The sequence below is a fragment of the Patella vulgata genome, chromosome 2 (genome assembly GCF_932274485.2).
Source record: "Patella vulgata chromosome 2, xgPatVulg1.2, whole genome shotgun sequence".
NCBI lineage: Eukaryota > Metazoa > Mollusca > Gastropoda > Patellidae > Patella > Patella vulgata.
The window spans coordinates 19854034-19871047 of NC_065880.2; the positions used below are offsets into that span (position 1 = coordinate 19854034).

The 17014-nt window shown below is 35.3% G+C and overlaps 1 protein-coding gene across 3 annotated transcripts in view; it reads left to right on the top strand.

Annotated features, from left to right (window-relative positions):
• The window catches only part of LOC126810364 (ras-related protein Rab-37), an 84981-nt gene that overhangs the window by 43201 nt on the left and 24766 nt on the right, over positions 1 to 17014 (top strand). The window contains exon 1 of one of the 3 annotated variants that reach the window (XM_050535380.2): positions 6758 to 7089. The exons of the other annotated variants lie outside the window; for them this stretch is intronic. Coding sequence (XP_050391337.1) covers positions 7051 to 7089 — 39 coding nt within the window. The 5' untranslated portion in view covers positions 6758 to 7050. Of the gene's footprint in view, positions 1 to 6757; positions 7090 to 17014 lie in introns of those variants that run through there. 3 annotated transcript variants of the gene reach the window in all.

Sequence of the window (17014 nt, forward strand, 5' to 3'; positions counted from 1 at the left end):
CTGAATATACCTAGTAATTACTCTTCCAACACACAACATCTACCTAGTAATTTACTAGCCTTATAAAAACAACATCTACCTGGTAACTAGTCTTCCAACACAAATACCCAGTAGCTAGCCTCCAAAAACAAAATCTACCTAGTAACTACTCTCCCAACACAACATCTACCTGGTAACTAGTCTTCCAACACAACATCTACCTGGTAACTAGCCTTCAAAAACAACATCTACCCGGTAACTACTCTTCCAACACAACATATACCAAGTAGCTTGCCTTCAAAAACAACATATACCAAGTAGCTTGCCTTCAAAAACAACATCTACCTAGTATGGAGTGATGACGACTCACTAACCAGGAGGTCCAGGAAGTAAGTACCTTAGCTTTTCCATTGTTAGTGGTACCGTAGGCCTTACAAACAACAAAGTCGTTTGGATGGGACGAAAAACCTTCAGGATTTGTCAAGCCCGGTTCTTACTTATACCGCATGCGGGGCTAACAAGGAAAATGTACATACGTTTTTCGAGTGGTTACGAAAAGTCAACGTCCACCGTTGTATACGTTGGCGTACACGTAAAAGAAGAATACCTGACAGTTGGAATTCGATGAAAAGTACCCTGGTTAGTGCAAAAAAAAAAATTGGACGTTAAACCCCATTTTATGTTATGTTATTTCTACCCAGGGGCTACGATTCCCGACACAATATCTACTCTGTAACTTCGTCTTCAACGCATATCTACCCAGTTACGAGACATGTCTTCACAGCGGACGTGGCATCTTCTTCAGACACACCATCCATCCAGAAACTTCAACGTAAAACTCAACATAAGACATGTCTCCCTAGTAATTTCAACTTATACTCAGTAATTACAACTACAGATATGCTGTCCGCCGAGTAATTTCAACTAAAGAATCGTCATCTACCCAGTAGCTGTTCGGATTCAGATACACCATCTGTTTAGTAGCTGTTTGACATTTGATAACCACACCTATCCAGTCCAGTAGTCTGCTTCTTCCTAGATGATGGACTTCAGCTTTTGTTACAGATGCCCTCTATGCGTCTGTATTCTCGGGACTACTTACTTATCATGTGGAATGTGGATGAGAAGGATATTTTGGTATATAGAGCTGTGTCTTCCTCTTGTGATTTCTTCTCTTTAATGTGTTGGCGATATTGTGTTGATAAGATTTAAAACTTCCGTCTTTCTCCAGACGATGTGATGAGAAACAGCCTAATTTCATTGTTGGGAGATTTTTTTTAATACGTTAATGTAAATATCTCTCTTCTTCGAGATGTCTGTATCTTCTATTATAATATTGTACAGGAGTTGATTATTGTTACACCAAAATACGATCTCTTCAGTATTTTGATTTAAAAAGCATATTATGGATCGACTGTACCAGTCAGTAAAAGAGTCACAAAACACTGAAAGTGATTTCCTGTTTTTTGTAAAGAGATCAAATGCAATGATTACATTATTTGTTACAAATGGTGACGTGTACATCATCTTGGTCTAGTGGCAGTAAATGGCGACATTTTCCAAGCTACAATTTAACCTATTGATTGTGTTCACGCAGCTTTCAACAAAAAAGTATAAGGTTTTGTAAGGATTTATTCCATTAGGTGTTTTTGTCTCTTATTTATTGGTTGCAATATAAGCTACACAAGAATCCCTAGAAATCCAAATCCTGTGGTTTTTCCGTGATATTTACAGTCATTATCTCTTTGTCATAAAACGAACTTAGAAATTTGAAATAGACGACTTTAAATCTTCCCAAGAATTACGCATATCTGTTGTAGGTCATAATGTATTGTTGCACGAGAGGAGGACGAATTGTTCGGGGGTTCACAGTTTTATCAGAAACTCGCCTGTGATTATGTAGAGTATTTTGACCACATTGTATTATATGACCAGGTAGTATTTAATACAGCCATTCACCCAATGTTAAAGGGTTGACTTATACCATAACTGGGCACCCAAGATTGATTATCTAAAGTAAGTTAACAATGGTCAGCTATGACACACAGAGATTATATATCCAATAGTAGTGATGGGATAATCCATCTGCCCCAAGTAGTCACTTCAGTAAATGAATACATGGATGTCACTTAAATACTACCCCTTAACAACTATACAATATTATTAAGTTTAAAATATATAAGTATTATTTATTGTTATATATTTTAAACTTAATAATATTATATAGTTGTTAAGGGGTAGTATTTAAGTATTATTTATTGTTTATTTATAGTATACTGGAGGAAAAGTTGTAGATTATAGGTAGTTGGGTGTTACTCTAATATAGAAGTATACAAAGAGGAAGGAGTTTGTTTAACCTTACACCCCCAACTAGACTGAATACCAACCCATCGTCTACGTTGGACTTACAGCAGGTCCATAAACCCTGGATGACGGTATCAGGGGACAGATGGTGGGGGGGGGGGCTACTGGCCACCGGGATAGATAGAAAATCTAACCAAGGCCTACACCTTACCCACATACCCACCATTGATGGTGTTTTAATATTGGACGGGGATAAATTAATCTGTGTCCATGGTACCTGTAAGCGAATGACCTAGTTGAGTTTACTAGACGTGAAACCCAATTTTTCTACATGTTTATTAACGTCTCACCATTTATAAGTACACCACATTCAAAATTAAAATATATCAGAATTATGAGAGACGGTATTGTACATGGTATAGAACAGAATTATCGGGGAAAAATAAATAAGCATAGTAAAAAAACAAATTACATATAAAACAAACTAGACTAAAAAAAATAAACACATTCAAGAACATGGTTACCTCCGTACAGGTGAAGGTTTTGGCACTTAACTGTTTCACCACTGGACAGAATAAAAGACATTTTATCAGAATTATTAAAATACGCAAATTTTGGACACACAACATGTAGAAAAGTAAATAAAAAATTTCTAAAGTCGCCCATTCTAAAAGTGCGGAGCCCCTTAACTGCACGATTCCACTCCTATATAATTATGTCGTTTAAACGAAAGAGGATACACTTTAAAGTAGCTATGTCTCTAATTTAATATCATCCAAAACCTTCGACAATGAAAACACGAATTATTTGTCAATTTTAATCAACATTGTTGTTGTGATCTTACCGGAAAAAGATGGCCTTCTGATATCCAATATTTGAGACAAAATAAACAGTTTACGATTGGTACACGATAATGTGTTTCAGAGCAATTTGTAACGAGCGACTCGAAGGACGAGGTTAGACATATTCCACAAGTCATGTCAAACGGTGACCCCATATTTTTATCTGGAGAACATGCGCAATAAATACTATCGGTGTAGACTGGAATAACCAGACGCCAGAGATTGCCATTGAATTGAGACTTCTGGAACATTTCGCCGAACAAAACTGCTTTGAAATTAGAGTAAAAACGGAAACGATTGAATGTAAATCAGTTTATATACATTCATATTTCATTATTATATACGTTGCGACCCATTTGTGTCAATTTGTAGGTCCTAAATATTAGCGATTTAGCTCCTTTAAATCAGATTTGTTTTTCCTAAATTGGTGTGAAAGAACGAAACCTATCGTTTCCGCAAACTTCCGATCCAGAGCCCCCATCCCCCACATGATTTGCACTCCGAAACCTTGTGAACCAGATAAAAGCCATAGTTTTTAACATAATTTATTTTTTCAAGTTGGGAACTAACCATTGGGGCCATAAACGTATGAACCCTGTCGATTTTCAGTGTTCCCAACTGCAGTTCCAGAGTTACTACCTCAAGCCGCGCCGCTTTTTAAAAACATATTTAATTTTCAAATTGGGTGTTGAAGCATTGGGGGTCATTAGTCGGCGTGTCAACTCCTAAAGCGTTCAAGCGAAATAATTAATTGGTAAATGGATCTCACCGTGGCCCCTGCCTACACAACCACTCACAGGAATAAAAATGTAAATGGTTGTTAACATGAACATATAGCCTCAGATTTCACATGACATGGTATCCGTTGAGAAAAGTAGGTTTATGTATGCAAATGCCACGTAAGTCTTCTATAGAATGTCATTGTTCAGTGGCACGAGTGACTTGATAACAGCGATTATTATTTATCACTAAAAATTCGACAAGAACATATATATATATGGTTAACCAGGAACTTTACTTCTTCTCACGAAACCCACGTGGAGACCAAAAGTTTGTATTTATTCGAACAACTGTCAAAGAGTTGCAGGTAGCTGCACATAACATTGCATGTGAGAGATCACTGTCTATACCACAAAATAATGTTTCATACATATATGAATGTAAATATTATATTGTAGTATATTACCGATTGTATATATTATTTCATAGTGACTTATGTATATAATGATTGTAAATATAAATAAATAAGTCTAGCGATCCGGTGTCTTATTCACTTAGCCATCGTGGCTCCTGGAGCAGAACAGTAGGACGTTAAACCCCATTTCATTTTTCTACTTTTCTGCACCAATCGAACTATAGGCATTCGCTATGCAAAATGCTATGACGGAAATTTTCAATGGACCGTGGCATTTCTTTGAAGGGTTCTTTTGTGTACGCGCCAATGTGTACACAGGAGCTTGTGTTTTTGTCCCATCTACACAACTAGACACCAGGATCAGTGTACATAATCATACCACTACACCACGACATGATAGCAGTCAGTCACCATAGGCGATACTGTTTATACTTTGGTAGTATGCCCGAATGCAATTTAATTAATCTAATGTGATGCAACTTTTATTGATGCAACCATTTGTTTATATTATCGATTAGCTGTATTTTCATATTGCGGCAAACAACTTAGCATCTGTTGTATCGTCGCTTTGATAGGATACAAATGATCTTTACACAAAATGAATATATCCCGCAAATAGTTGAAAGTAATAAATTTCATTATAGTAAAATGATTCGTATTCCTTTCATGTCATTTGAGAAAATCTCTAGTATAACTGATGTCAGACGATTAATATAAAACACTGTACGTGTAATGGATTTGAGTTTAACGGACTTAACATCTACTTTTGTTTTGTATTGTTGTCGGTGTCGCAGTTTGAATTGGTATCAGGGACCAATCTAAGATTTTCAGCGGGCTTGGTTGTCTCCCTCAGAAAATTAGGAAAAATGCAATCTGATTAAAACACAGATCCTATTTCGTTTCGTTTTTTTTATAGTTTAAAATTTCGTTTTACTTGTCTTTACTACGCTATGATCTGGAAGAGTTGTTATATAACCCGCGTTCTGGATGATGTGAGGGATTAGCCAATGAAACGTTCTGTTACGGTGCACGGAACTGTGGGTAAACAACAACGCTGATTAGTTAATCAAATGTCTGACGTCATAGGGTCAAAAGCCGCTCGCATGACATTTGACGCGAGATTCCACTACAACCGGTCAGATCTTCATGCAGTGTAGGCCATCGAAAGTATAAAAAAACGAAACAAAATGTAGATCTGCATTATGTCATGCCCAGGGCCCACTAAATTGAGCCGGAACATGGAGTGGGTGAGGCATCCGACATAGATCCGCGCCTGATAGTGCCTTTTTTTTTATTACAGCCGATTTAACCCTTTCTTTTTGTGTATCACTGTCTCTTATGTAATTATTTGCACAACTTTTTATCATTATTGATTTTTGGTATTGTTCTTGTATCGATATCTCTTTCTTTTTTGAAAGGTACCAGTTTATCGCAAGGTATATTTTTTGTAACTAGAAAAAGTCAGGTGTTGACTTTCTATTCATTTACACATGTGGGAGTAAAGTAAAACTGTATATTGCGACAATATTCTGTTAATAGATTAAGGTTATCACGATGGCCATCGATCTTGTGCTCTTGTCACTATGGTTGAAAGCCTCCGGTGTTTTATGCTGTACTTGGTGTGAAATGATGTTTTAGAGCAATCGCCGTAAGCTAAATACACAGTATCTTGTTTACAAGCAAGTATAGCCCTATAACTCACTATATGTTTACGATGCAAAATCTTGGCGATCTTAACATGTTTTATAGAAATATTTACACAAAAACAATCTGTGTGTAAAATCTAATAACTTTTATAGAAATTCTAACTTTAATATACTTTCTATGTTATCACTACATCACTAAAACATCAGTCTTCTTCTATTCGTTATATCAAATCATGCGTATTTATCCGACAAGTAATTTGTAACCCTATATATTTAAACCCTGTTCATCTTGACTACATAAAAATAGAATAGAACAAAAAAATAAAGTCCTGATCGATGAAAAATGCCTTACTGGCCAAATTATTTGATCAATCGGAAATGGTCGGATGAAATCTATAACCGTGATTTAACATCAAACACATGAGAATTAATGTTATCATCGCTCTCCTAACCCCAGCACTAACATCAATGATAAAATTTGAACAATTTGTAGAATAGATACAAGGTTGTATAGACAATAATCATCCCCAGAGGTTATTAATCCAACCTATTATTGATGAGATATTAGTAGGGAATATCTTTACTATAGTTCTGCATCTGACAGGCACTTGAATCAAAGGCTAATAGTTTCCTTGATATTCGTAGTTGGTTTATGCTCTGTTCACTTCCGTTAATTTACTGTCGTTGTGTAGTACAAATAAAGGGATTGTTAGGAGATCGGCAGTTCTATGCGTGTCACTTTCATGGAAATGGTATGTCTTCAGTTCTGCTAGAATCAACACGTGACTATCGAGCGTTGGGTTCATAACATCTATATATAACAATCATCTAAAAATCCAGAGAGACGAAGACGTTGTGATAATTGAAATATGAAACCCAATAACGACTAATGTAGCTTGTGTGTTAGTTATGATAGTGATAATCTTCTTCTAACAATGAGATGCGATTAATTTATATATTGGTTTCTGTTCTTGGCTGTCGTTGTAACATGCAGTAGTCCATGATAACAGGCGGGCTTAGATAGTGTGTGGTGCTGTAGTGTGTTGCTGATACCTCGAGTTGGTTTATAAGTTGGCGTACACCAGTGTCGCCTATCGTGAATTGAGAGGTGTCAGATAAAGGCTGGCATGAAGACAATCTAGAAATGGATGAGGATAATGATGTAGATTTAGAAGAATATAAGGTAATATTCAAATATAAATCATTTGTAACGATAATTTATTACACGGAAGATATTAAAGAAACTGAGTTAATAAATATGTCGGTGGTAAAGCCATTCGTGACATATTGTCAAATTACTGAACCATTCATTTAGTTCATGCATCAAACATTTTTAATAATTTCTATAGAAATAGAAACTGTAGATATTTTGTTGGGTGTGTAGTTTACTGTTCATCATTTAAAGGTGGCTGATTAAAGTGTAACATATGTTACTACAGGAAACAGTAGCTGCTCAAAATATATATCATTAACTTAATACTAGCACTATATTTGGATGAACAGATTATTGACAATTAAGATAATCATTGTTAATCAGCTCATAATTTGACTATAAAGGTACAAATTTAGGACTCAAAACACCCTTTATTAGGTTTAATTGTAGTGAATTAGTTTTGTTCTTTTCTTTGGACGGGGGAATTGCTGTATTTTGTCTTTTTTTGTATTGGAATTGTGATGCTCAGAATATTGACGCTTTATTTTCTATTTAACAAAAACAATAATTTCGTCTTTAAAATATATCTATACATTTAGAACTATTTTATATCTTTGGTTTTTCACCAAGAAGCGTGATTCAGTATGGAAAGAAGACATTGACAATGAATGACACTGTGGACAAAAACCAGGACAGATATATATAGTGATAAAGGTCATATTGGAATTTCTTGTCTGGTGAAGTGTTAAGGTTCAATTATTCTTCCAGTGCCAATATAATATGCATTTTGATCTTTTATCTCCGAGCAGTAGTTAAGTTAGCAGTTCTTTAACAGTGTTGGGAATGTAAAGCCCTTACTAATCTATTTCAGCATGCGAACATACCGTATAAGTATGGACTGTCTCAACAAATGGTTTCCTTGTGATACAACCGGCTCAATTTGTCAAGAGACATTAAGAACCTCTTTTGCTTGCATGTAGTAGATTATGGCATGACATTATAACTACTATCAATGTTTTAGTCATATATAGTATATAGACAGATTTTATCTGTATTTCTATTTACCTTTTCACTGCAATTTTATAATATAAAAACCTTAGACCGCTTCGAGATGTGTGTAAAAAATAGAAGTGTAGATATGATTATATTTAATTTTTAAATTTAAATGTATGTTTGTCTTAAGATATAACAGATTGTGTATTCAACAGTTAAAATTTGTAAACCCATCGTTTAATACCGAAAAAAAAACATATTAGATTAATCCACTCCTATGATTTATTTTAGTCTAAATCATAGTACGAAAATAACCATAGATTTTCCTAACATGCAGAAAAAACCCAGACCAATTAAAACTGGAACTTACTTTCTTTTTCGTTTAAGCCCATATAACCAATAAAAAGAGCACTTTCCAGGAAATCGTTAGCAATGTCAGTGTGTGTGAGGGTTTTCTTTTTTTTTTTTTTTTTTTTTTAAAGTTAATTAGTCTAACATGTATCGAAATTTGTTTCGGCCCTAGACAAAAACTGCCAGGTGATACACAGGGGGTTCTGTTGTAGAAATCTTTGTAAAATGACTATTATAATCATTGATAATGAGTCGACTTGCTTTTACGATTTGAGTGAAATGAAAATCGATGATTGGGTAGTTTGTAGCCATACTGTATGTAAATTGTAAACAGAACGTTTCAGCAACACCACCTCTATCATTAATTTACCGCCATTATTATTCCAACCGGGTCCGCAGTACAATGTCACGCGGACGTTACATTCACTGACACTCATGAAATCTGTGACAAATTATAGATTTTAACTTTTCCTCTGAATAACATCTCAAAACAATCTCTTTTATTAATAAATAAATGAATAAGTCTGAACGACTGAAACTATATTAAATTTGTGCGTTTAAATTTGATAAGCTATCTCCTGGGAATTACATATACCATAAGATAGACGTGACCAAACTGTTCCATACTGATGATGCGGATCAGTCTGAAACATAACATGTTGACATTGAAAATTTCATCTTTGCGGAGGTATTTGGTATTATTAAATCCGTAAATTGTGTTTGAGACTTCTAACTTCATTATTATGCAATGAACAATCCTGCTCTGTTTTAAACAATTTATAAGAGATCTCTTTCCTTATTGATTTATCTATAATTTGCAATCGAAAGCTTCTAATTTAGGATGGGATTCTTGATCATAGTGGAGGCTTTCTATGTATCCTTTTCTGGTGCATTGCAGTCAACCATTTAACATTAAATTATTAAATCCCGCAGTCACATTTGTTATTTTCGGCCTGAATAATGACCAGGCCCACCAATCATTAACATAGTTCCACCATGGCCTTCATAAGGTTTTTGTTGCAATAACTGTAAATTTCTAAATAGCAAACCTTTTAAGAACGTAATTCCGGGAGAAGTTTTAAATAATATAAAAACAGTGACAACTGGATAGAACAGTTTCATCTGTGAAGGTGAATTGCTGACATCTCATTTGTTATATCTTGTACTTGAAGAAAGAATGTATCATTATCTGTTATTTAGTTATGTGTTTTTAATCCTATCAGAGCAGCTATGAAATTGAACAATAAAATGAAATCTGGAATTAACTGGGCTGCATGTCAAGAAAACATGTTAAGTGCAATATTCAGAAATCCTCTGTTGACGGCAGTAAGCGCGTGGATTACCGAATAAGTGGTTTTAAGGGGCCCTGGTTGAATTTATTACAGGGAAGTCAATTTGCCAGTGAACGATAATTTGCATCGTAGTAGGACATACTATTAAACAGAGACGAATTATTAGTATAGAGCACTTATAGTTACTCTCAGTACAGGAAGTAATGACAGGAAACTTAGTTTTACTTACGGTACTTAAAATCGCGTTTTTATTTCGGTTATTTAGATAAAGGGCACAGGAGAGTTTACAATTATTGTCGCTTTATCATTGTGTGGTTTTGGTATTTGTTTCTTCGGGGCATATCTTCGACAGTGATGCATCGATCTTGGTTATAGCAATCTCTGTGGCCATTTGGCAACATATCGGTATAGTGTGCATAGATCGCAGATGGTTTACTGCAATTCATTTTTGGCACCACAATTTCGACCAGGTCAGCGGTCAATATTATAGTTATATTGTTTTACACTATTAATTTAAATAATTGCATTTATAAAAAGAGAATGTTATGAAAAAATATATATATATAATGAAGTCTCTGGGAGAGTAGTCATCCTATAAATAAAGATAATTTATAAAGTTATAAAAGCTTCTTTTCTCCATAGCCTAATTATTGAAGAAAGCTATACTTGATGGCCGAATAGAACACCATAATTTGTAGTATCAGTTTGTTTTAACCATGGCTGCTCATAGATTGATTATATTATTATGGTTTTATACCATCAACGTAAAGTCTTATACGAAGCCATTTCCAAGCAATACGTTAATCAAAACTACTTCCGGTTTAGTACAGTGGGAAATGAAGTGCCGTCTTAGATCAGGAGATGAAATAAAATGATAATAAGAAATGAAATTAGAGTTGGGGATCTTGTTATACTCTTACAAATCGTTCTGTGTGGACACGAATATATGGGAAACACTGTGACATATAGTAACATTTATAATCTTATTGTAACTCTTTTGTCTTGAGGTAAATCCAAAGTTCACTCATCATGTACTTTTCTGCGGAGAGTAATCCCATGTTCAGTGGTCACTGACAAATTACATTTTCAGTAAAGTTACATTTTCCAGTATCATGGCAACTGAATGATCTGGTAGTCCGTACACTGATAAATATATCTGGTATATTTTCATCATCAGGTTTTTTTGTTGGTTATTTATTTATATAAATTTTTTGTGGGGTGTGTGTGGGGGTGGGACGAATCTAGTCAATAGAATCTTTTTATCTGGCCACCTTCGTTAGGCTTGAATTTGTGTAAATTACAGTGACGTTCGGATCTCACGCACATATCGTTTGCAATATCTAACAAAAAGAAGCAGCTTCATTATCACCGCTATATTCCTTATCAACTAAATGCCACAGTTTTATGAAAAAAAATTTAGTTGGAGTTTCTTTGGGTTTTTTTTTAACCGCATCGTGATATAGAGAAGTATTTTGAAGGTCTGCAGAAGCTATCCCACAATATGTATTTTTACTGTATTTTAGCATAATCTTTCCAGGGAAAACTAATAATTTATTTCACCATTGTCTAAGAGCAAACAGTACTATCTTCATCAATTATTTGACTAGAATCCATTGGGGTAGAAATCTGCGGAGTTTCGTTATAGTCCATGCTGTTGAAACGTGTAAATTGAGTCTTGGCGATAAATGACAGATATGCTAATACGCCTTGCAGAGATAATTGGATTTTTGTCGCGTAATTAACTTTAATAACAAATCTATATAGGAGGAAGAAACGTCCTTCAAGCAGTAAATTACTTATAGATAGGGTTAAAAATTTATTATAACTTTTCTTAGATCTATATTACATACATGCATTCCTAATAAATATATCATGCGTTAAAGATGACTTCTCACGTACATTTGATGATATATATATTTGAACTAACAACTTAAAAACTAAATTTGCTTTAAATCCCTTTCAAAACATTAAAAAAAATTAATAGCAAGAAACTATCACCAATCCGTAAAAATCTATTTTTTTTAGTATTTATTTGTCACGTGACTTGACTGGGAGTGGGGTGTTCCATTTTTCAATTTAAATTTTGCGATACTCGCTGTCCATTTACCATAAATATCGATACCTATGTAAATTCATGGATTATCCGATACCTACATCTTTTCCCACCGTCCAATTGGTTTTTATTGAAGCCCTGTAAGAAGTGTCTGAATCACCATCGACTGATAAATTCTTTTTTGTATATACGTGGACATCACACGTTCGGCCTGATAAACAAATACCCATGAACCGTAAACAAATCTTGTCTTGATACAACATTGATAGGATACTTATTCTGTGTCTAAGAGGTTATACCCTCATTAGGCATATTCCTGAACACAAAATATTATTATAAGTGATGTCATTTGAAAGGTGTATGACATTGTAATATTGAGTACCTCCAAATGGCGCAAAGCATGGATTGTAGAGTCGGCAGCGATAGTCTAAAAGCCAATGCTACTGTTTTGAGACTTAACAGGCGCTGGCCGACGACATGTAAGAGATTTACCCTAATAACGTTTATTGATTATTCATTAAAGTGTAATTTTGAGAGAATAGCTCTCGGTAGTTATAACAATAACAATATGCTCTCATTAAGTCAATGTATGGCGTTTCGAACAATATCAATATTTCGAAATATTACTTATTTGAAATGTTGATGTGTACATTAGGTTTAGAGAAAAAGTACACAAAAAACTTGGAATAGTCAGGGATTATTTAATTTTAAACCAGTGTGTTGTAAAAAAATATACATGCATTCTGTCAGGGCCGGATTAAGCTTGCATGGGGCCCCGGCCTAAAAATGCACTGGCTCCCTTGCAACAGTGAAAGGGGGTGGGGGAACAATCTGGTCATCGTCCCGCAAACTCACACAATGCCAATTTGTATGTCGTATGGTAGATACGTAGATTTATTTGGCACAGACAAATTATGGTACAATTATGTTGTTCAATAAAACACACGCGCACTCCAGTATTTAATACTGTAATTCTACCGAATATCCTTATTAACTACAGTAATTTCCGGAACTTGCACATATTTAATAGTGAGTCGCATAATATGATATAATATATAGATTCGTTTAATGGGACAACTTAAATACAAATTTTCTGATCCGTATAATCATTTGAGTGTACATAAAGCCAAGCTCACAACGCACCGTACGTGTTTTGACACGCACGGTTCGTAGGGTTTGATAGCTCGCACACCAGCCGCAAGAAACCGGTTGAAAATTTTGAATGTGCGGGACCAATAGTCTCAAATGCCGCGTAAGTCTTTCGCACGGGTTTACTAAAAGTTTCCCCGTATACACTGCTCGTAGTATACACGTACGGCGGGTCGTGAGCTAGGCTTTAGATAACCTTAAAGCTATAGATAGAGAGCCATTTAAATTTTTTAAGATTATTTTATTTGAAACATTTCTCAATTTGTCCACCGAGTTATTCGAATAGCAATAGTTTACCTGAACTCTGACCCTTGTTCACTACACGTGTAATATATTGCACGTGGTTGACATATTCTGGTAAGAGTTTGCGATAGTACGTTGGTCCTGAAAAGAAATTTATTTTTTTTGCACAAATGGTTTATATCCATAATATTTCAACCTTTCAAAATAATATGACACCTGTCGTGAGACGTTCAAGCTTCAACGAAAAAACTTGGAATCGGTTATGGCGGATCCTCTGTGCCGTTCAGGCGTTTATTTGTATCTGCTGATAGAATTGACAATTAAATAGGATTTCGTTTTTCTCGTTAAATTGGACTTTAAAGGAAGTTTAAACTGTAGCCGAGGGTACAACTTTATGGGAGACATTTATTTGTGTATTTTTCTAGGAGATTTGCCGATTTGTTTACGATATATGTTACTGCTGAGAGGTGGATCTACAGTACAATGAAAATAACAATTTTAGTTTATCTTCTTACCATGTAAATTTGATTTCAAAGTTTAACAAAATAAATTATTACAGACTTATGGTTCGAACGTACACATACAAATTTGGAATGGGCTTCGGTCGGAATAAGGATGAAACAGAAACCATAGTAGTTCCACTGTTAAATATCCCAATAAATAGAAACAGTACGAATATAACAGGACACAACTGGGCAATATCATTTGACACATTGCCCCTTACACAAATGTCTTCCATAGAATTTTGTGATATGACATTTTTTCTTACATCTTTTAATTAACACAGCGATAATATTTTTAACTTTGGGGAGATATTACACGAAAACTTCGGGCGAATAACAGAAGGGTATGCTAATGAATAATTGCACTCAAATCATGTTTTGGCCATAAACCGGATCAACAATCAATTACAAATTTCCTCATGTACCTAAGTGATTTGTTAAACTCTACACTGACACCAGACCATTTATCCACTTGTCAAGGACCACGGTGATTTATTATGATGTTGAGAACTGAAAGATACATTATTCCTGGCATAAAATCTAGGGTGCCATTAGATTTATGAGTCATTTGGGCAACCGTCTTCATTATAGGACTATTGATACTATTATCAGTGCCGTGTTTAGACTATATATTTATGCTGATCACACAATCCAAATCACCGCTAATACATCACTGATACATGACTTTACTTTATATAGCCCTATATTATAGCTGGAATGTCGGTTCCTTATCACTGAAGGCAACAGAGCTACTTAATGGTTTATCTTTTTTGTTGCTCTAAATGACTGTTTTCTCTTTAAACTATGAAAGAGAACAGTAAAACATTAAACCGGCTATTATGCAAGTCATGGCCATGCATATATGGTTATATAACAATTATAATAGTATGCCTTTATGAGGATTATTATCCATATATAAAATATTATTTAAGCACGGGTTATTTAAAAATAATCCCAATTGGGGAGACGACCACTGTCAAGATAGGTCGCATTATTTCTGTTACGTCTTTTTTGTATTCCTGAATGTTTTCAAATTTGAGTGAAGTCTGTGTCACTACAGGCCCGGGACAGTACAGCGCAGTGGACGCTTACGGCTGGCCCCCGGATCCATTCACTTGCAGTGGCGGATTAAGCTCCACCAAGGCCTGAGGCGGCAGTTGCTGGAGGGCCTATTTAAAATGGCGTGGGCCTAATTAATTTCGGGTCAGGGTCTATGTTGATTCTCGTTGGGCCTAAACCCCACCCCCTAACATTCATTGTCTATGCGTTTTTAATCGTATCAGACAAGCCTAAAAAAATTTTTTTTCAAAATCTGTGGGCCTGAGGCTGCAGCCTCATCAGTCTCACTGATAATCCGCTACTTGATTTGATATTTGTTTATTTGGTGCAATGTCTATTTTCTGTCTTGTCCGCAGGTTTATCGTGTAGATTTTTGTTTTACGTGTAGTGCGGTCCTCCTACACTTACTATTCAGTTGATCGCGAAACACAGAGGACAGCGTCTGATCAGAGACCGTTCCTAAAGGAATTAACAAAATGTATGTATATATAAAAGATGAATGGAAGCTAAAATTTGAAATGAAAGATTGGTTAGGTAATTACTTATAATTGACTGCTTGTCAATATTCTGCGAATAAAAAAATATCTTTAGAGGTTAATTAAGGACACACCATTTATCAGAAATTCAAACTATAACCATGTCCATGAGTTATTCTTACAATCATTGATACGTACATAATGTGTTTCTGGTTGGTGTACACGATGAATGTGCTACAAGAATTGAACTTTATTTTACATATGCAAAATGAGACATGTTTGTTTGTATAAGTGTTTTTCAAGTTCAACTTCATTGAAGCAATACTTAAAGCCATCAAGGAATCAATGTAAAAGACATAGAGAAGCATTGACCGTCCACACTATAATTACTGGCAACCTTTCAATACAGCCGACAAACTAACAGATCAATAAGATAAAGAATGATGACAAATCACCAAACTGTAAAACTGTGATTGAAGCCCAACAACACAAATTGATAGTACACGACAATGGCGTTCAAGACAAATTTACTCAGTCCTACCACCATCTTCATTCGTCAACACTATTACGTCATACGCTTGACTATCTTTCAATAAACTCCTCTTGAATGGCGAGCATTTGTTTGACTTCTTGTATTTTATTTAAAGTGGGCTTAACCTTAAATGTTAATCGATATACGGTAATGGCTTAATAGCTGACAATAGTAGCCTCTATACATTACGCTTTTCTCAGTTGTTTTGGTGGTTTATTTTTTTTTTAAATCAAAATTTGCTGTTTATTGTAACATGTTTAATAATTGAATGAAATATTGCAATCTCCATTCAGTATGCGGATGTTAAGTTCCCCAGGGTATGTGTTGCGGATTCAATGACAAATATGGCTGTCGCTGAACATTTTCTGTAAATACGGATAATGCATGTTATTCAGCAGATCAGATTTTGCGTATAGAAGGGGTAAAGTAAAAACAGTATATAAGTCTCGATGTCAAACCATGTTATTTAAACCCCAGTTAGTTTACTGCAGACAATTTTCAGCTAGGAGGAATGGGAGAGAAAGGAAATTTAATTTTTATATGACATAGCTGAAATAATCGATTCTGTGTTATTAAATGAAATGAAATGAAATGAAATGGGGTTTAACGTCCCACTGTTCTACTCCTATACTGGGCTAATGAAGACCGGCATACGCCATACAGTGTGCTATGAGGGAAATTTTGCCTGGGCAGCAGCACTATAGCCTACTCTTATATCGAATTCCAACTGCCAAGGGATCTTTTACGTGCACGCCAATATATACACGGGAATTGGGCTTTTCGTCACACTCGAGCGACTAGACAGCTGTCCTTGGCAGGCCCTCCGTCCTGCACCTCTGACAAGGGGAAACCACCTCGGAAAATCCCGATGAACTTTCTCGGCCAGTGCAGGGATCGAACATGCGACCTCCAGGCTAGTGAGCCAGCGTCTTACCCACTTATGTTAATAAATCCATGTATTTCGGGATATATATTTAATCAGGTAATTTGGATGTAGTAGACAAAGTCGACCAGATGCTAAAAAATTACGGACACCTTAAGCATTATAATGCGCTAAGTACCATGACTAAACCTTAATGCCAAAGTGAATCCAAAGCCAATAACGCTTCAACGAAATTTATAGGGGATCCAAACATTAGTAGCTTAATTATCGAATGAAAATTCAGTGGCGATTGGCAAGATGAGAAAACCACAAACTGTTGGCGATGTTAAAGGAGCGAAATCTCTCTTCTTTGGAACCTAAAACGGACGAAAATGGGTCAAGATGCACATATTAATGCAATATGTGTGTAGTATATAATTTG